Source organism: Macaca thibetana, chromosome 15 (genome assembly GCF_024542745.1).
Source record: "Macaca thibetana thibetana isolate TM-01 chromosome 15, ASM2454274v1, whole genome shotgun sequence".
In the NCBI taxonomy this organism is placed as follows: domain Eukaryota; kingdom Metazoa; phylum Chordata; class Mammalia; order Primates; family Cercopithecidae; genus Macaca; species Macaca thibetana.
In genome coordinates, this window is record NC_065592.1 from 42,690,533 (window position 1) to 42,711,784 (window position 21,252).

Consider the following 21,252-nt stretch of genomic DNA (forward strand, 5'->3'; position numbering starts at 1 on the left):
TCTCAGGGTCAGGCACTGTACTATGGGAATGGTGGCTCAGTTCGAGGTAATCAAACATCAACTCCCCTGACCCCTAATTCTGACCCCCTCGATGCTCCTTGCCAAGACTCATTCTTAAACTCCTTCTTTGACAAGGACCTCACTATCTCTGGGGCAGCCTAATCTCTCTTTGAACAACTATGAACCATTAGAAAGTTTGAACTTACCAGCAAAGTTGTCCTGAAAAGCAGCATGGAGTTCGCTCATCTCTTTTGTTTGCAAATCCAGCTTTGTTAAGTGTTTCCTTCTCATAGTGAGACCCCACCTCTGAAAAAAAAAAAAATTGTTTAAATTAGCCAGGCATGGTAGTGCTCATCTGTAGTCTAGCCACTCAGGAAGCTGAGCGAGGGAGAATGGTTTGAGGCTCAGGAGTTCGAGGCTGCAGTGAGCTATGATCATGACATTCCACTCCAACTTGGTGAGCAGAATGAGGTATCATTTCTTTAAAAAAAAAAAAAAGTGTTCCCTTCACATCATTAAATAATCTTAAATTCTTGCATGTTTACACATTCACATATTTACAAGTATGCCGTTACATTAGATGTGTACTTTTTAATTTGCTATTTTACTAAACAATGTATTATAAACATGTTTGCATTTCTATTAACCCATATCTTCTTTCTAATTTTTAATGCCTACATAATCCTCTATTGTTAGACGCACCATAATTTATTTAATGATTGCCTCTCAGTGGGCATTAAGGTCGTTTCCGTTTTGTTTTTTTTGTTTTTTTTTTTTTTTTTTTTTGTTTTTTTTTTTTTTTGCTGTAGTGACCAACTCCAGGATGAAATCTTCACACATAGTGATCTTTTTTTTAGGAGAGATTCCTAGAAGAGCACAGAGAGGTCAAGGGGGAGAGCACTTTAAAAGGCCACTCCTGGTAAAGACAGCAGCCTTCAGGTTGAAAGTCATCGTTAATACATTCTGAGAGCTGCGCTGAGTGCATTAGCAACATTGTTATATTTATTCCTTACCACCACCCCTTCATGGTGCCTGACCACCCCTGCTCTGTGTGGCTGACTGTAAGGTAAGGCCCAGCGTCGACCAGGCAGATGGCCCTCCTCTGACCACCACATAAAGTGGCCTCAGAAGAGGTTCCTTTTTAGGAATAAGAAGACTGCAAACTGGGAAGGAACTAGGCTTGAAAACAAAATGAACTCCACCCAAGAATGCTGTAGCTGGTCTTCCCAGGCTGCAAGAGGCGTTCTCCATCTCTAGGAGTTCAGCAAAGAAAAAACAATAGAGCACAAGACAAATGAGAGGTGGCCAGTAAAGGCAGGAAAAGTCTCCCATAAAACCTGGTCAGCGAGTCCCTCCCTCCATTCAATGCCTTTACCTGGCAACACATCAAATCCCAGCAGCCAAGACTCTCTTAGGTTTCTCATCTGGGTGTCCTGCCAGGACTCAGGCAGGATGGTGTGCACAGAGCCTGGCCCAGAGAAGGCACAACGGCGGCATGAGTAACTGACTACAAGAACCTGCGTCTTTCCAACATGCATTCCCCACTAATCCACAGGTACACTGACCCTTGTGCACAGAGACTTCATCAAAGCATTATTCGTATTAACCGAAGGATGGAAAACAACTGGTTAAGTAACTGCAACTAAACCCTGTGGAAATGCCACTCTATATGAACTCCAAAACATATCACCATATCTCATCATAACAAAGTCACTGTGGACGGAGCTGCACCATGACTTTACGTAGCATTAAGAAACACACTCACAGAACTAATGAACTATGCTCCCGTTGATTGTACAAGAAACTCAGTTTCAGAGATGACAAGAGGTGGGGAAACTGTGAAATACTGTTAAGTGGAAAAACCAAGTGCAGACTAATGTATATGGCACGCTACTCCGTGTGTGTGGGAGAGAAACAGCGTGTGTGTGTTTTAAAGGAAAGGGCTTTTATAGGCACATATGCTTTTATAGGCATAGAGAAAATTTCTGCAAAGATACACAAAAACCCAATAGCAAGAGTGGCCTCTGGGAGTCGAGTTGGAGGATGGTGATACAAGGTGGTAGGGAAACCCCTCTTTTCATCCTTAGATGTATATGTAAAATATACATTTTAAAACATATATTCTCTTTATAAAATAAAACTTCTTAAACTACCGAATGCAAAATAAAATTAAATAAAACAGCGCATCCTTCTGGGAGGATTTACGGGCATACTATCTGGAACCAGTCTTGGATCCGGAGACTGTACCGTTATCCAATCCTGACTCTACCACAGCGACCTCGGGCAAGTTCTCCCCCGACTGGGTCTCGGTTTCCTCAAGAGTCCAGTCGGAGGTCAGGGAGCTGCTCTCGGGGCGCCCCTCCAGCTCGGAGCCCCGGGCCGCGGGCACCGCGCGGGTCCCGGGCTGGAGCAGCGGTTTGCGGGCGCCCCGCGGTGCAGGCCCGGCCAATCAGCGGCCGCGGGGCGGGAGCGGTGGCTGCTTGGCGGGCGCCGAGCGGAGCGCGAAGCAGAGGCGCCGCCGCTGTCCCGGAGCAAGCCATGCCGCGCTTGTCGCTGCTCTTGCCGCTGCTGCTTCTGCTGCCGCCGCTGTCCCTAAGCCTCGGGATCCGCGACGCGGGTGGCCGGCGCCCCGAGTGTGGTCTGTGCCGGCCAGAGCGCTGCCCGGCGCCCGCGCCCTGTCCGGCGCCCGGGATCTCGGCGCGCGATGAGTGCGGCTGCTGCTCTCGCTGCCTGGGAGCCGAGGGCGCGAGCTGCGGGGGCCGAGCCGGCGCGCGCTGTGGCCCCGGCCTGGTGTGCGCGAGCCGGGCCGCGGGGGCGGCGCCCGAGGGCACTGGGCTCTGCGTGTGCGCGCAGCGCGGCACCGTCTGCGGCTCTGACGGTCGCTCCTACCCCAGTGTCTGCGCGCTGCGCCTGCGCGCCCGGCACAAGCCCCGCGCGCACCCCGGTCACCTGCACAAGGCACGCGACGGCCCTTGCGAGTTCGGTGAGTCGGGGTCGGGGATCGGGTGGGTAGAGAAGAGGGGATTCCAACCCTCTGGGGTGTGGAGCGAAGGATCCCCCTGCCCAGTGGTGGACGGCTCTGCCTGGGACTCAGTTTCCCTTTAGAGAGCAGTATTTCGTATCTCTCCTCGTGCTCAGAGAGACTGGGACGAGAATCCTTGGAGACGCCACTCACCGTGCTAGCCGAATTTTTGGTGAGCCTGCTACCCCTTTTGGTACGTAAGTACCTGCTGATGCAGTCACTTATTTGTAGGCATGGTATGTTTGCCGGGCAGGAGACTGGGAGTTGAGGAGGGGGATCAGAGTTCCCAGGTATCCAGCGCTAGGTGGATTGTTTGAATGGGGAGGAAGGGAAGTTGAAGATGCGGGAGGAGGATGAGTTCCAGACTGGGGAATCAGGAGTCACCAGGCCATAGCACCAGAGCACCAGGGCCCCAGGTGTGGGATGGGGCTGAGCTGGGATGCTGAGGGAGCTCCACCCAGGAAAAGTAAGACCTCTGGAGACGTAAGATCTGAAAAGATCTTGTGGTGCTATTAGGGGCAGACCCAGGTTTCGAGGGTCTAAAACATATATAATTTGGAGAATCCTGTCTTAAGTAAAGGAATAGAACTGCTAGGGACTTCGAAACTTATTATGAAATGTTAGGGACTTAGAAACTTAAGCTTCATTAACATCAAAGTAAAATAATCTCTGTGTGCTATAGTTGCCCACTCTCTTTATGTACCTTTTGAAAACCAAACAAAAAGAAACCAAAACATTAGTACTGCTTTACCGGCTTCCTAAGCATGAGCGTATCCTGCCCATTAGGTATTGGAGAAGTGCCCCTGTGTACTCTGTCTGGAGTGGGCAGTGAAGAGTTTAGGGTGAGTGAGACGGCGACCAGTGAGTCCCAAGGAGCCTAGGTTTCAGCCTGGGGTTCAGGCTTCTAGGAAATAATTCTGGCCGGAGCCCAGAGACCAAGTCCAGACTTTAGGGCCTAAGACAATGTAATGACTTAGCTTCAAGAAAAGCTTGGGGTGGGGTTCTTCCCAAGCCTTAAGAAGGATCTAGTAGTCTTTCCCCTCAAGTAGTTCAGGTAGATGTACCCAAGTCCAGGAGACACAATGGGTTGTTGGAGATGGGGCAGGAAGCCTCCTGTCCTGGGAAATGTAAAACCAGTGTGTGGCCAGTTGAGCACAGGAAAGTCACCATTGACTGTTCCTAGCTGAAGCTCCCCATGGAGAACAGAGCTGGCTGGGGGTGCATCTGTGCTGCCGCTGGCTCCCTGAGTGGCCCTGGACAGGCCCCTTTTCCTCTCTGGCCATATCAGCCCTAGTGGAGTCATTGTTGAGGTCCCTCTCACTTGGAACAGTTTGTCTCCGCCATGTGGCACTTAAGCAGTCCTGTCTCTTTCCTTTTGCTAGTTCCTATCACTCGTTTTTATAATCTGCTTTCCTCAGCAGTTAATTCACAGGCAATTCTCTTTGTCTCCAGACAGGTAACACTTTAACTCCATATGCAGGAGACATAAGAAATGCTGACCAGGTCCCTAGACTATAAGTGGTGCTGATGGTCTTAGATAATTTCTCCCCAGAGTGGCATTCTCTTCCTAAGAGAAAGGCACCTTAAAGACATTCAGACCAAATCTGCTGTTATACAGAGAAAGAGACTGAGACCCAGTAAGGTCAGAGCCCTTGTCCAGGGTGACCAGTAAAGGATGACCAGCTCCCTGGTCCCAACACCCTGTCTAGTGCTCTTTCGGCATAGGACTTGATAGTATTAAGTCAGGCAGATGGTGGTTACCATGGTTACCAGAGTGAGGCCAGATGGCAGATGGAAACTCCATACCCCTAATTCACTGAAAATTACCAAATGACAAGTAAATGTGACAGCCCTTCCACTCTGATCTACGGGCTCTGACGCCCACCCCAGGCACAGACCCAGGGAATAAAGATGTTCGTGGGGCCACACGGAAGCAACTCAGAACTGCTTTTCATGATCTCATTAGCGACAGGCGTCAGGCCTCCCCGGGGTTCAGCCCTTCTGCATCAGCCTTTGTGTCATCCACCACAGAACTGGGCACTGTTTGCCTGTCACTGTCTGTCCTGAAGTGCTTGTGTGGCCTCTGCCCTTGTGTCCAGATAAGGCATGAAGGTTTGGACAGGGGATGTTTCCTAGCCCAGGCAGCAGCTCATTCTGTGCTGCCCTAAAGCCATCTTTTATTCAGAAGACACAGCGGGAGCATTTTTTAACAATGCCCCTGGGGACCCCGGTTGAAGGGAAACAGACTGTGAGTCAGAGCAGGGCTGTTCTGCTTCAATATTGGCAAGAAAATCACCCCTCCTGACTCCTTTGGAACCCAAGCACCTAGATTTCATGGAATGAGGCCTCAGGAAGTATTTATTGTGTTGCTGACAGTGTATGAGGGTCCTTATACGTGCCTCTCAGGAGCCTGGGGAAGCAGTTTTCAGGCTTAAATTCTGCCCTTTCCTCCTATGCCCTGAAGCGCCCCAAACTGCCACATAATGAGAGTGATCCTTTGATCCACACACATGTATTGAAGACTCGCATATGAATAATTCTTACTGTTGGAAATTGCTTTTGCATCCATCTTTTTTTTTTTTTTTTTTTTTTTTTTTTTTTTTTTTTTTTTTGAGATAGGGTCTCACTGTGTCTCCCAGGCGGAATACAATGGCTTGATCACAGCTCACTGTGATCCTGGGCTCAAGGAACCCTCCTGCCTCAGCCTTCCAAGTAGCTGGGACTATAGGCACATGCCATCTTGCCCAGCTAATTTTTAGAATTTTTTGTAGAGACAGGATCTTGTTGTGTTGCCCAGGCTATCCTTGAACTCCTGGCCTCAAGCAATCCTCCCACCTCAGTCTCCCAAAGTGCAGAATGAAACTTCCGCCTTCGGCCTGGCACCCAAGGCTTGCAATGGCCTACCCCAAACTACTCTGGGGTGTCCTCTCCTTTCCCAACCATCCTACCAGGCCTCGGCCCCATGGGCCCACTTGCACACCCACCAAAGGGTTCCCACTTCTGAGCCTCAGTTCATGCTGTGCCTCCCCCTTGCCAGCTTTGGGATGCTCTCCCCATCCTTCAAGGCTTCTCTCAGGAGCTATAGCCCAGTGCTAAATAGAGGGACAAGTGACGAACCTTGGGAAAAACAGGAAGGTGGATCCAGATTGAGAAACCCTCAAGATTCAAGGGTGGCGGGTGCACAGCACCTTACTGATCAGGTTGCTAGCAGACTAGCTGTGCGGCGACCCTCTGAAAATAGCCAGGCAGGCCAGGCACGGTGGCACACGCCTGTAATCCCAGCACTTTGGGAGGCCAAGGCGGGTGGATTACAAGGTAGGAGATCGAGACCATCCTGGCTAACACAGTGAAACCCTGTCTGTACTAAAAATACAAAAACAAAATTAGAAGAAGGATGCAAAAACAATTTCCAACAGTAAGAATTATTCATACTTGGGTCTTCGATACATTCTGAATTATTGGTTGAGCTTCTCACTGGTAAGGTGGTATGGCCTTAGTATTATGATGATGATGATTGCTCTCATTACTTTAAAGGCTGGACTGTTCAGTGTGTGTGCCCTATTTGTTAGCATTGGGAAAGGGTTGGGATCCTACAGACGGCAAGACAGCAGGGCATTGAGCCCTGGCAGCTTCAGTGAGCTCCTGAGACCCTGAATCTTAGAAAATACACCTTGGTTGAAATTCCAGCTCCACTTAGAAACCTAGGTCTGTGCTAATATGTGTTACCAGGTAACCAGGAGAGGCAGCAAATGCCACTTCGTGAGAGGGACAAAGAAGGGGGTTTGTGCTCAAAACCCTTTCATGCCGAGGGAGGAGATCTGAGGCGGAGACTGCAGGGAGCAGGATTAAGCTGTTTCTCGTTCCACATCATAACGTGACTATTAGCATAAATTATCAGGGCTGTTCAGTGCATTGATTATTAAAATCTTTGGTTGTGTGCTTTTTAATACAAGCAGATAGGGTCCTGGGGGATGACTTGATATTCTTTCTTTCCCTAGCACGATTAACTTTAAAGAAATCTCAGAGGCATTTGGGAAGATTTTTTCATTCCAGCCATCAATGACCGATATAATTGACGAGGTAGGGGGACAAAGCACCACACGCTATAATAATAATATTGATCCCTTTCATTTGTACAGATCCACACAGTTAATAACGCAGTCACATCCATTTTCTCCCTTCACCCCAAGGATGGGAGGCTGTGGTCATTATCTTCATTTGCAGATAAAAAGGAAATGATTAACAACTTGCCCTAGCTCAACTGGTTGGCAGCCAGATCCCTGGGCATTTGAGTCTCCCTCTGGTACTGTTTTTGCTCACCCCACAGTACTGTCTCCTGTGACCATGTGCATCTGGGTGACTGTCTTACCTGCTGGTTAGCCCTTGGATGGTTGGATTTGTGCAATTCTAGGGCTATTGCTGGCACAAGCAGAAGGAAACAAGTATCAACAAGGAAGAGCTCTAGGGGGATGAAGCTTCCACATTCACAGACTGGGCTAGCTAGAAGCCATCCTCCCTCCTGCAAGCCACATCATTCTTGTGAAAGGCAAGCAGAAAGGAAAGCCCTGGTTCCTCCAGCAGTGTGGTGGCTCTACAACAGTAAGAGTATGTGCTTGGCTCCCCAGAGTGAGGGCTGTAGTCATGGCTCCTGGTGCCTGTCACCTGAGACCAGAGGAGGGTCTCATGCAGGCAAAGAGCTTTAGAGGAGACTGCCTAGGGACAGCACACCGTGCCGAGTCCTCAAGTCCCTCTGCAGAGGTCTTTTACATTTTGTAAAGGGTCTTGCAATTGTTCCTCACAGCAGCCTTTGGGGAGTGGGCTGGGGAGGGAATAGATTCCTGTGCCCATTTTAAAGAAGAAGAAACTGAGGCCAAGACCTGGCAGAGAAAGGATTTGAACCTGGACTCTTCCACCCCTGCCTGCCACGCTGTCCTTCCTGCCTATGGTGGCAGCCATGACATTGAGCGCTCCAGTGCCATGCTGGAGTGAGCCCTTGGGGATAGTAGGAACTAGAAATGTCCTGCTGGTGTCAAGGACACATTGCTCATGTTAGGGGTTATCTTCACAAGAGCTGTTCCCTGGGTGTGATGTTTGGGATGTTTCATTATTGTATAGAAAAGAGCTAACATGGCAGGCCTGTGACCATATCCTCAGAAAGGCTTGCTGGCAAGGTTGGCCCTGGGCTGGTATCTGGGGACTTAGATTACAGGGGGGTTCCACTCTTCTCAGAATTGATGAGAGTGGCTCACTGTGCCTGAACTGTACAAACAATGTGGTTTATGCGGAACCCCTGCTTTCCTTCTCAGAGTGTGGACTTTAGGTATTCAGTTAGGCAGAGAGTGCCCCTGTGGCCAGCTCCCAGTAAAAACCCTGGGAACCGAGTCCCTCTTGAGCTTCTGTGGTAGACAGCATTTCACATGCTTGTGACGCCATGGGGAGGGCTCTTGGAAGCTTGTGCCTGCTTCCCCCACCCTGACTTTTTCCCTTGACTGATTTTGCCAGATGGGAAAATCCTTTCACTGTAATAGATCACAGCCTGAGCACCACTGGATGCTGAGTCCTGTGAGTCCTCCTAGTCCTCCTAGGAAATCATTGAACTGGAGAGTTGTCTTGGGGATCCCCCAACACAATGCCTAAGCAACTCATCTCTTACTCTGGAACGGAGACCATACGGATAACAAATGTTCCACTTCAGAAACCAGTGTGGGAGTGAAGGGAATCATGGTGCTGGGTTTGAGTCCCTGTTTCTCTGGGCACTTTACCTTTCTCAGTCTTGGTTTTCTCATCTGTAAAATGGGGATGGAAGCTGCTACCTCACAGAGCTGGTGTGAGGATTAAAGGGTAGTGTACATGGAAGGGTCCTCTAAGGAAAAGGGAGGATGGTGTTAGCACAGTGGTTCAGAAGAGCTTGAGATCTGGAGCCAGATCACTGGGCTCATAGCCTCCTCACTCTGCACCCTTTAATGCTGGGTAACCCAGGGCAGCGCCACCATCTGGCAGCTGGTGAGATTGCTGGAGAGATAAACAGGTTAATACCTGTAGGCAGAAAAGTGCTTAGTACACAGTGAGCGGTGTGCTAGCTGATAGTATAATTACTGTTATTACTGGTACTGTGATAATTATTTATTAAAAAGAGCTACTATGGATAAAAATATTTTAAATTTAAAATCAGATATGTTAAAATTAAAAACAGGGCTGGGAATACAGTGACTCATGCCTGTATTCCCAGAGCTTTGGAAGGCCAAGATGGGAGGATTGTTAGAGGCCAGGAGTTTAAGACCAGCCTGAGCAACATAGCAAGACCCATCTCTACAAAAAAAAAATATTTGTTTCATTAGCTGGGCATGGTAGTGCATGCCTGTATCCCCAGCTACTCAAGAGGCTGGGGCAGGAGGATTGCTTGAGCCCTGGAGTTTGAGACTACAGTGAGCTATGATTGTGCCACTTCATTCCAGTCTGAGTGACAGAATGAGACCCTGCCTCAAAAAAAAAAAATTAGAACCGGATTATTATGGCACAAGCAACATGAAATTTTTTGAGGTCACAGAACAACTGTTCTGTATCTTGGCTATAGTGGTAATTACATGACTGTATCCATTTGTCAAAACCTAGAACTGCACACCAGAAAGAACGAATTGTGCTTTATGTAAATGTAAAAATAAATAAATAAATAAAAATTTAAACGTCCCTTTAATGTGCTTTGACCTCCCTTTAAAAGCAGGGCCTCTTTTGTAAAAGAATTGGTATTTTTTGCCACAAAATCAGTTACAAAGTCAGTATTTCCAAGACAGTCTTTCTTAAGTAGTTGTTGAAAGAGAGAGAGAGACTGAAATATGAGGAGAGAGAGGTGAATTGTGATTTACTGGTTTACTCATTTAGGCCTGGAAGGGATTGATGAAATCACATTTAAAATGTATGACTTTACATGAACAAAAGTAAACCACGCTGACTGAGCGTCCCCTTGGTATCCAGGTCCTTCTGACTGTCACCACAGTGAGCCACTGGAGCACCGGTTTGGGCTCCCCTGGAGGCGGCATCCCAGCACTTGTGTGGTTGGGGAGGCGCTGGCGGGACAATGTGAATAAATTAGACTGTCTTTGTCATCGCAGATAGGGCTCCTGCCAGAGAGCTCAGTGTTGTGGCTCTCTGTGGCTGTCAGGCAACGTTAGACATCTAGGATCTTGGTTCCAGGGGCTTTGGCTACACTCAGGCACATGGATTGGGCACCAGCCTTCAGAGGGCCCTCAGATGGGCACAGCTGAAGAGTGGGCGGATCAGATAGAAGAGGAGGAAAGCAGCCTGGGATGGGGAGGGCAGTCTGCATTCAACTCCCTGGTGGGCTGCTGGGACAACCAGGGGCTATGGGGCTCCAGAGGGCCACCCCAGGGTCAACAGGTGGGAGTCACAGGCTTTAGCTCTAGGTGAGGATGTACTTTCTTACCAGTAGAGCCCTCCAAAGACAGAATGGCCTGGCCTGATAGGTGGTGAGTTCTCCATCCCTGGAGGCATGCAAATGGAGGCTGGGTGAGCATGTCATACATGGTCAGACACAGAATCACAGAGAATTAGGATGCTAACGAGCCCCTCTAGTTTGAGACTATGGCTCTGAGGCGATTTTCCAGAGATTTTTTTTGGCACTGGCTTGACAGGGTCTGCTTCCCAGTCTGTCTGGAGGGGCCAAACTAGTCTCCTTTCTGCACCCTGATCCTCCTGTGCATTTGGGTGTGATGCGACCCTGTCCGTCACCTCCTTCCTCCTGCCTTCTGTCTCCTCCCTTTGCCATCCTTTTGTATTACAGCCTTATGCAGGTGCAGGCTTGTGGAGAACAACAGGGCTGTCCTTGAGTCACCAGGCAAAGCCCTAGGAGTTCTAGACTCTGCAGTTTGATGACCTGGAAATGAACATGTTTGTTCCTTGATTTGTCATGTGTTTGTTCATCCAGTCATCTGTTTGCTCCTGGCCCTCACTTGCATATTACGTTAACTTACACTTTTCACCGTCATTCCATGGTTAGATCAGCTCGACTGCCCTAGGAAGCAGGGGTGTGATCCCCACCTTATTGATGACAGCTGTGTGTGAGCATGCTCTGGCCAGGCCTCCACACTGCACCTTGCCCAACACACTGTGGTGCTGGATGCCGGGGTGGCTGAGTTGCTGTCCAGTGCAGGTGACAGCAGGTAGAAACGCCTAGCCTTGATTATTCCAGCCCAGCGTGAGCAGAGCAGATGCCAGACACAGGGAGGAAGGCAGAGTGTGGAGTAGCAGCTTGAAACATCTAACATCGGGTCCTGTCCAGAGAGTCCACACCTCCCCTCTCCTCTCCATCATGTTCTGGCAGTCTAGAACCACGTTTGTCTGATTCCTTGATTTGCCCAGGCTTGGGTCGGCTTCTGGGGATGGGGAGGCAGAGGGAGTGGGGGAGCCTGGGGGAGTCTTTACTCTGTGCATGCAAATGGGCATCTTGAATGGACCACAGGGGGTTGAGCTCCAGGGTGTGTGCAGCTGTTCTGCCTGGCATTCTTCTTCCTAACGCCCTCCACGCGGAAGGAGAAAGGCCCATCTGTTAGAAGACTCTGCCGTTGGTGGCGTGACACCAGCCCTTCTAGTCGGCTGCCGTGCTTCCTGGTTGAGCTATAGCAGATGGCAGCCAGAGCCTGGAACGGGCCTTGGGAGGGAGCACTGAGGCCCAAGCTCTGCCACAGATGGCGCTGGGGGACTTTGGGAAGTCACCCTTCCCCGCTGGACCCCTGTTTCCCCACTGGTAAAACAAAGATGGATCAGGAGATCGGTAGGCAGCTCTCCAGGTCTGAGGAAATCTCTCTTTTAGGATTCCTGCCCAAGTGTGACGTGCCGCTCCCCTCATTTCAGGACATCCCAGCAGGCTCTCAGTGGGCAGGGAAATTCAGAGGTGGATTGCCTGGAACCTGACAGGGTAAAGGTTGCATCCCCTTGTCTCCTCCTCTTAGCTCCTGTGGTCGTCGTTCCTCCCCGAAGTGTTCACAATGTCACTGGGGCGCAGGTGGGCCTGTCCTGTGAAGTGAGGGCTGTGCCTACCCCAGTCATCACGTGGAGAAAGGTATTTCTGTCCAAGAACTCACGCGTCTCGTGTGTGTGTGTGTGTGTGTGTGTGTGTGTGTGTGTGTGTGTGTGTATGTGAAAGAGACAGGGAGAAACAGAAAGAAGTGAGTGGTAAAATGTTTTTCTTTTAAATGTGTTTGTATATATGCTTTTATAGGTGGGCCAGAGGATGAAGAAAGGATATCTTCTGTACCACTCCTCTGCCTCGAAACTTCTACCCCAAAGCTGTCCCCTTAGAAAGGGACATTGCAACCCTTCCTGTGCCATTTACACCCTTGGCCACTTAAGGACCCAGAAAGCTCTGCTTTTACCCAGTCTGCATCAGCTGCGGTGGCCATGTGTGTGTGTGTCCCGCTTCACTTCAGGGCTGTGTTTCAGACAGACCTGGCTGATGGCAGAAGACTCAGTCCTATTCCAAAACCAAATCTTCTAAAGACTAGTTTTTGAGAGACCGGCAAGGATCACAGTGTATGTTGTCCCCTTAATGTCAGCAGGCCTGAGACGGGTGTTGAAATTCTGAATCCTTCTGTGGGCTAGTGGTGATGTTTGTGTCTTTGCTATCTGGCAGAGCGTGCTGTCTATATGTACAAGTAGGTTTAAAACATGACTGATGTCATTTGCATAGGAATGAGCAGTGCTAGGGTTTCAGTCTTTGAGTCAGTGGGAGGAGGAGGAAGGAGGAGGGTGAGGAAGCCTGTGGGATGGTTTTTATCCAGAAATGCTTTTTCTAAGGCCCCTCCTGGCGTTCCTGTCCCCTGTAGGTCATGCAGTCCCCTGAGGGCACCCAAGCACTGGAGGAGCTGCCTGGGGACCATGTCAATATAGCTGTCCAGGTGCGAGGGGGCCCTTCCGACCATGAGGCCACGGCCTGGATTTTGGTGAGTGTTTAGGATTATTGGATATTATTGACTGACCATTAAAAACCATCCTTTATATTTCTACAACGTATTACATGTTTCAAAGCTGTTCTTACCCATTTCTCACTGGCCCCTCCAGTAACTGTGAGGCAGGCAGGGCAGGTTTCAGATCTGCTGGGAACACATGTGATCTGCTGCCAGGGGCAGAGTGATGGCCCCACAGTGATGTCCACGTCCTCACCCCCAGAACCGTACGACATTACATGGCAAGGTGGTGGGAGGGAGGTTGTTGTTGCTAAACCGCTGAGATAAGGAGATTTAAGATAAAGAGATTAGCCTGGATTATCCGGGTGGCCCAATTTAAAGGTGGGTCTTTAAGTGTGGAAGAGGGAAACAGAAGAGTCAGAGGCAGATTGAAGTGATTCGATGTGAGGAGGACTTGACCCACCATTTCTAGCTTTGATGATGTTGGAAAGGGCCACAGCCAAGGAGTGCCAGCATCCACTAGGAGCTGGAGAAGGCAAGAAAATGAGTCTCCTGAGAGCCTTCAGAAAGAACGCAGCCCTGCCGGCACCTTGATTTTAGCCCACTGATTTTAGCCCTTTGGGCTTCCGACCTCTAAAACTGTAGATAATAAATGTGTTTGTTTTAAGGCACTCAGCTTGTGGCGATTTGTTACAGCAGCCCAAGGAAACTAGTACACCTGCCTAAAGTCACCCGCTGGTAAAGGAGGAAGGTGGCACATTCAAGTCCTCCTCCAGAGCTCTTTCCTGTCACTCACAGCACTTTTACTAAGATGAAGAATGCCACATGTTTGAAGGAGTGATGGAATGAGGAGATAGGGGTCCATGTTGGGTCAGTCACTGTACCTTTCTGAGCCTCCATTTCCACTGTTGTTAAAAGAGGGCTTCAAACTGAATGACCTCTGAGGGCCTTTGTGGCCCTGACAGTCTGTGATTTACCTGTGAGTCTCCTGTAAAAAGAAGACCATAATGCTCACCCTTCCCCCACGACTGGCTTGAGTTTAAAACGAGCTGATGTGCATACCCCAGTGTGTGGTCCGTAGCATGATTTGTAATTGATGGAAGCGGTTGGTTGTAACAAGAGAAAGCAAAAGAGAAGCGAGCTGGTTATGGACCTGGCTGTGAGTATCCTCGGGGTGCTCCCTAAGGACAACCTCCTCATTCCACCCACAGCTCTGGGAGGCTTGGTGACTCTTCTCCACCCAGCTGAGAGATTGGGAATGCAATTGGTTATGTGGTTTTTTTCAAATCAAGCACATTCCCCCATTTTCTTAGGAGAAAAGACAGGGACAAAGAGGTTATCTCTGGTGATATTTTGTAGAGGCTGCCCCTATAGGGAATACTTTGTGGATAATTCTTTGGTCAGTAGATTTTTGTTCTTTTTTTAACTTGAGGTATTTTCCAAATAATCTATACCTTGCACCTTTAATACAAAATGGTATACCATTTACAGGTAGCTCGCAGTACATGGCAGGCATGTGGAGGAATCATTCAGATGACAGCCACAGTAGGGAGCGTGCCTTTCAAGAGGGTCCCTGGGAAGGAAATTTACCTTCATGCTCCTTGGCAGCCAAGGCAAGGGGAGAAGTAGAGCAAGTTTTACCTTATTCTGAAAAGGAGGAGGTGTGCAGACTTATTAAGAACTAAGGAAGTCATTTTGCTGTACCTTATATAACTGCATAAACTTGCCTGTTGTATTTCTAGATCAACCCCCTACGAAAGGAGGATGAGGGTGTGTACCAGTGCCATGCAGCCAACATGGTGGGAGAGGCTGAGTCCCACAGCACGGTGACGGTTCTAGATCTGAGTAAATACAGGAGCTTCCGCTTCCCAGCTCCCGATGACCGCATGTGATGGAGAAATGTACATGTTCTAAGTCATTTTTAGTATTTTACACCCAAGTTATGAGATATTTGAAGTGGCTTATAAGACCTGTAATAAAAAGGAAGAAAAATACATAAATGGAGGAAACCAGGGAGAGAGCAAAAGAAGATTAGGAACATACTAAGATGAGCAGTAGAATCTCTGGTATATTCTGCACACAGCTCCCTCTGAGCTTCTTAGCATGCAAAGGCAAGAGCAGTGAACATGATGTGTGTCCATCAGATGAAAAGACCAGTTGTGTTTTGGGGCTGGAGGGAATATTTCCTCTGTATTCTTCTAGAACGAGCACTGAGAGAGGTAGCAGACAGTGTCATTGTGACCGCGTCCATGTGAAAATATTCCGCAAAGAAGATGCCTGAGCTTCCTTTGTGTGTTCCTGGAGCTCTTCCTTGTTCAGGACGCCTGAGCTTCCTTCCTGGGGCTCAGGCCTTGCCTTCCTGTCCTCAACACTATATGCTGCTTCACAACACATCCCCTTGTGGGTGGGGGCAGAGAGAATCTCCGCATCCCCTTTGTGTGACCCCTCCTAGTCGGTAGTCACACAGCTGACAGCTGGGGTTGCATCTGTTCCCTGCCTACAGGTGAACTGGGAATTCGGGAAAGGAATCACTTTATAAGCCAGCTTTTGCTCCATAAAAATCCCAAAATCTTGCTGGTTCACACCCATAGACGTTGATCACTTGCTCATGTTCCATGTTATAGCTGTGAGCTGGCTGTGGCCCTGCCCCATGTGCCCCCTCATTCAGGACCCAGGTGGAGGAACAGCTCCAGTATGGAACATGTCCGTTCTGTGGCCAAGCTGCACACACCATTGCATTTAAAGTTTCTGCTGGGATGTGATGTGTGCCCCGCCCACTTACAGACCAATCAATAGGTCTGGGATTCCCAGTGGGGACTGTGTGTGGGAGGATGTGCGCTTCACTCGCCAGAGGCAAAAGGGCAAGGATTGCATGATCCCTTTTTTTCTTTTTCTTTTTAAGATGGAGTCTCACTCTGTCACCCAGGCTGGAGTGCAGTGATGCGATCTCAGCTCACAGCAAACTCTGCCTCCTGGGTTCACACCATTCTCCTGCCTCAGCCTCCCGAGTAGCTGGGATTACAGGGGCCCACCACCACGCCCAGCTATTTTTTTTGTATTTTTAGTAGAGACGGGGTTTCACGGTGTTAGCTAGGATGGTCTCCATCTCCTGACCTCATGGTCCGCCCACCTTGGCCTCCCAAAGTGCTGGGATTACAGGTGTGAGCCACTGTGCCTGGCCTGCATGATCCTCTTACAGGAATGGGGGAGCAGTGGTGAACAGGCACCATTACCAAGACTGATCAACAGGTGCTTAATAGAACAGGAAAAATTAGAAACAAGTCTGATAGCATTTCTCAAAAGCAAGAGGATTTTGCCATGGTTTTAGTTATATTTTAGCCACTACTGTTGCACGCCTTCTGTGTGCCAGGCCTTACTTCTGGTCTGTAGGGGATCACAGAAAAACAAAAAGTGGACATCATTATAATACAAGGAATGCGATGTTAAGGGAATGGGAGGAGATGTTAAAGCACAAAAAGCAGCTTAGAACTGGGGAAAATGAAGGAAGAATCATCAAGGAGGTGGCATTAGGGTTGAAGGATGGGTGTACGTGAGTAGTTAAGAGGCCCTAGAAATGGGGAGAAAAATATGAAAATGTAAAACTGTGAAATAGGAATTCAACAAAGAGTTAGGAGATTGGGTCTTAAAACTGTATTCCTGATGATATGTGACTTGTTTTATATAGATATGTTTCCAGTTTTAAATATATATCTCTATAATTTTCAAATACACATATATTTTGAGGCAGAAATGATTCTGGGGTGTGAATACATCAAAAGGATACCATGAAAAATTGTGGAATTTTAAGACCATCACTGCTGCCTGGGTCTTGGGTTCCTTCTGTGACACACAGTATTGCCAGCTCTGGCTTGCGTACCTCCAGGGATACAGAGCTCACTACCACTGATAGCCATCTGTGATTTTCCAATGGTTGAAAAGGTCTTCTTCTTATTAAGCTGGAGTCTGCCACTCTAAAACGTCCAGCTTTTGGTCTTGAAAGTATTTCTCGGGGCTCCACAGGGCCCTTCACTCCCCATTGGCACCATTTCCTGCTGGGGAGAGATTTGAAGTGAAGGATCATTTCCCCCACCTTCCATGTAACACGTAGTTGATTGTAACAGAGCAGGCTTACTTTCGCTAATTCTTTTTCTCCTTTTCTTCCTAGGGTCTTAGAAACATTGATCATAGGATGATGGAAAAGTCAAATAATGGATCTTTGTGCTTCGTGAAGAGTTGGAAAACCCGTGTTTGTAGATGACCCCTTTTGTATGTTTTTAAAAATTAGATGCAAACTAGATTTGTATGCAGGTGTAGTTTTTAGCAGCGCAAACAGTGAGAAACGGATTTGCATGTGGCTTTTTTTATACTTTTGAAATGAATTGTTCCATGAGAAGTCTTTTTTTAATTACTCTTTTCCAGGCAGATCACAGATTGGCACGTTTGCAATTTCTAAAGGGCTCGTGTCAGCTGTGACTCTTTACCTCATTTGTCTATGACCTATTAGTGGTGCTCTGTGACTTAGTGTGCATTGTAGAAGGAGGGATGAGGGTCGCGGTTGTCCTCTGCCTGACTGTAACTTGCTGTGTGACCAGGACAGGTCCCTTCCCACCTCTGGGCCCTGGTCCCTTCATCTGTGAGTATGGTGTTTTAACTGGATGTTATCAATGTCCCTTTTAGCCCTGCCATCCTAGAGTAAGATGGCCCTTTGGAAAAATTACAGGAGATGTGGTCTTAGTATTCTTCTAAAATGGTATTCCCTCAGAAACAAATTCCATTGCTTTACCCCAGGATGTGGACAGCTGGCTATAGCTCTCCTATTCCTACCTTTTTCCCTTTTAAGGAGACTTAGTTTTAGGTGGGATGCTTTACCAGACTCAGGAGCACCTTGGCTGGATCTTTGGAGACCAGAGCATCCATTTGTTAGCCTAGCATTCTCTTTTTAAAAAAATTTTTTGAGACAGGGTCATGCTCTATCACTCAGGCTGGAGTGCAGTGGTGTAATCATGGCTCACTGCAACCTCCACCTTCTGGGCTCAAGTGATCCTCCCACCTCAGCCTCCTGAGTAGCTGGGACCACAGGCATGCCCCACCACACCCAGCTATTTTTTTTTTCTTGTAGAGACAGGGTCTCCCTATGTTGCCCAGGCTGGTCTCAAACTCCTGTGCTCAAGTGATCCTCCTGCCTTGGCCTCCCAAAGTGCTGGGATTATAGGCATCAGCCACTATGCCTGGCTTAGCCTAGCATTCTCTAAACAGGTGGTTAGAAGCAGTGGAGACCAGGCTTCTGATGGTCAAATTGTTAAAAAAAAAAAAAAAAAAAAAAAAAAAGGAGGGGTTAGCCATTATCTCCAGACTGTGGAATTAGGTTGTAGTCGAATATATTTTACCCATAAACATTTTGACCTCACCCAAGAATAAAGCTCTCTTTTTTTTTCTTTTTTAATGAAAAGAGAAAGGAGAATATTTGCTATCTTGTCTTAAAAAAATAGATCCTTAGGTTATTACAATTTTTAAAATAAGAATTGAGATCCCTTACTATGTACAGTCCTTGAAGTTCATAAAGCTTGATCCCAACTCTGGGAGAGGGGGCAGGACAGGTGTTAATGTCGCTGCCTTTCGCAGATGAAGAAACCAGGCTCTGAGAGGAAAAGCTACTTGCCCAAGGTCTGAAGGCCTCTGAAAGAGGAGCAGAACTCAGGGCACCTGGCCTTCCTTGGTCACTTTTCTACTCCACGGTGCTGCTACTCAGGGTCATCTCAAAACTATATAAAGGCAGATGTTGCCAATCCACAGGCTTCAGAGACTCTTATCAAGACTCTTCCCAACTTTTAAGGCACCCTTTCATACCGCTCACATCGTGCATTACATTTTGGAGTCCTCGTTCGAAGTGAACTTTCCGCCTGTAAGCCTGCCATTCCATATCTAAAATATTGGGGTGGCATCACCTTCTGTACTATGCAGCAGCAGGAGACTGGCCTGGGATTCTGGAAACATGAGATCCATTTGCATATTAATCCCTGGCTTGCTGTGTGACCCTGAGCAAGTCTCCTTCACTTTCTGTGCCTCAGTGTCCTTATTTGAGTAAAAGGGGAATAAAACTAGATGAGTGGTTTTCAAACTTTAAAACATTGGAAGTTCTCTTTGAAAACAGAAGATGAGAATTGAAATGGATGGCACTGGAAGCTGCTCTTGTCCACGGGGGTCTGGAGCTGCCAGGAGACCTGCTTACATCCCCTCCTCACTCAGCACCTCCCACCCCTCCCTTCCGCACGCACTGTGACTTACTTCCATGTGGGAGGGCCTGCAGCTAATTACATCGCCCTGTCACTCAGCACCTCCCACCCCTCCCTTCCCCACGCACTGACTTACTTCCATGTGGGAGGGCCTGAAGTTAATTCTTCTGTGTCTTGAGTGGTTGGGAGACGATTTGGTCGGACCCTTAGTGAAATGATATGAGAAGGAACAGGGATGCTGTGGTTCTGAAGAAGGTAGTAGAACATCCCACACCTGCTAATAAGCACATTTTGCTAACTCAGTTAACTCCTCTCAAATTTGCCTAGTGAAAATTGAAGGGCTGGATGTGGACCCAGAGAGCAGGGTGGACAGAGCCCATGCTGGAAGTACTGAGCATCAAGACTGTATGGGGCTGGCTTTAGCATCATCATTCTGTGCAAAGACAGATAAATAATTAATGTCACACTGTCTGAAATTCTCACCAAAACCAAAAAGGCATATTAACATGATTGTTCCAACCTCATGGTTTTTCAAGTGTGAGAGCCCAGAGACCTCTTCAGAGGCTAAGAGAGCATCTGCTGCCGCAGCTGTTAGCATTTGCAGACATAATCACAATGCCCTCCCCTCCCCGCACCAAACCTGGGTTTTTCTACTGTTTTTGTAGATGTCATGATGTAACGACCTCTGCACCCTGAAAATAAATGTTTTTAAGGATGGTCTTTGTGGTGTCTTTGTTGTAGGAATGCTGTATAGGTGGGTGCAGGTCCCACTGGTATTCCTTTATCATCCCTCATGCGTCCTGTCTGCATGCCCACTTCAGCTACTTAGTCTAGACCCTCCTTATCTCTCACGCCTGGGCTATGATCACAGCCCCACCGTTCACCTTGCCCGCAATTTTTAACCAGCCCTAATCATCTTACACTACTGCCCTTGACTGTGTGTGTCCTGCTGTATAACATTCTAGTACTTCATTCACTTGCTGAGATATGTGCTCTGCCCCCTCCCACACACATTAGGTAGCAATTTCCAGGTGCCAGACGGGTACAAGACACTGAAAATCATAGATGGAATCATCTGGATTCCTCCCATATGAAAGTAGGTAGAATCAGGTCCCGAACTCAGACTCCAGTGGAGGCATGGGTGAGATGAGGTCCCTATCCCTGGCAGCCTACTGTGTCTGCTTTGTGGTTAGAGCAGAGGGAGATCAAGGAAGACTTCCCAGAAGAGGAAGCAGGCATTTGAACTGGCGGGAGTGGGTGTGGGGGATTCCAGGCTAAGGAAACAGCATGCAAAAAGGAGCCAGGGTAGAGAAATGCAGTGTAGTTTGTGAACAGGGAGGAATGGCCAGTTGCTGCTGCTCAGAGCTGTGGTAGTGGGTGGCAGTCATTTTGGGCCACACCTGTAAATGCTGACAGAGGAGGTTGAACTTGTTGCTGTAAGCAGTGGACAGCCTGAATCTCTGTCTTCTGTTGTCCACTGGGCTTGAGGAAGACAATTCCACAGCCCATGTTCAATCCCAAATGTATCTGCTTTCCCCCTTAAATACAAATAAGGCTAGTTTTTAGTTAAGGTGGATTTGTTTTTCTTTCAGGTTTTATGGTGAAATTAATTCCAACATCTTTAAAAACATTGCCCCGCCCTCTCCTCCAGGGATGGATGGAGCAGGAGAAATGAGTAAGAACGGCAGATCCAGCGACACTAAAAGTCTCTGCTCATGAATTTCCTCCTTCCCAGTCTTTACCAGGGCTTCTTGAACATTAAATCAGACAATGATTATTCCATGATATTTTAATTAATTAAGGGAAAGCCAAGTGCTCTGGTGTCTCAGTTTAATGAATTCAGAACGTGGAAGCCCGGCGCCCAGGGCTGAGTTGTACACCTACACTTGCCCACGCTCTGGCTGCCTGGGGCTGACCTCTCTCCTGGAACGTGAACTCCTTTAGAAGCCGGGGCTCCTTTTGAGTTCAGCCTCATTGCATCCAGCAGTGAGAAGTGTGTGGGTCCAAGGAGGCAGACTTGTCTGTGTTGGCTTTCACTGTGGCTGTCTCTTCCTCATGCCTGCATCTCCCCTCCATA

The 21,252-nt window shown here is 48.3% G+C and overlaps 1 protein-coding gene across 1 annotated transcript; it reads left to right on the top strand.

Moving 5' to 3' along the window:
* The first annotated feature begins 2,538 nt into the window (after nucleotides 1–2,538).
* Nucleotides 2,539–19,890, top strand: IGFBPL1 (insulin like growth factor binding protein like 1). Its single transcript, XM_050762248.1, has 5 exons — nucleotides 2,539–2,983; nucleotides 11,989–12,098; nucleotides 12,862–12,978; nucleotides 14,685–14,843; nucleotides 17,108–19,890. Exons 1-4 carry the CDS (start codon nucleotides 2,539–2,541, stop codon nucleotides 14,832–14,834), a joined length of 822 nt encoding a protein of 273 aa, XP_050618205.1. The 3' UTR covers nucleotides 14,835–14,843; nucleotides 17,108–19,890.
* The last annotated feature ends 1,362 nt before the right edge of the window (nucleotides 19,891–21,252 follow it).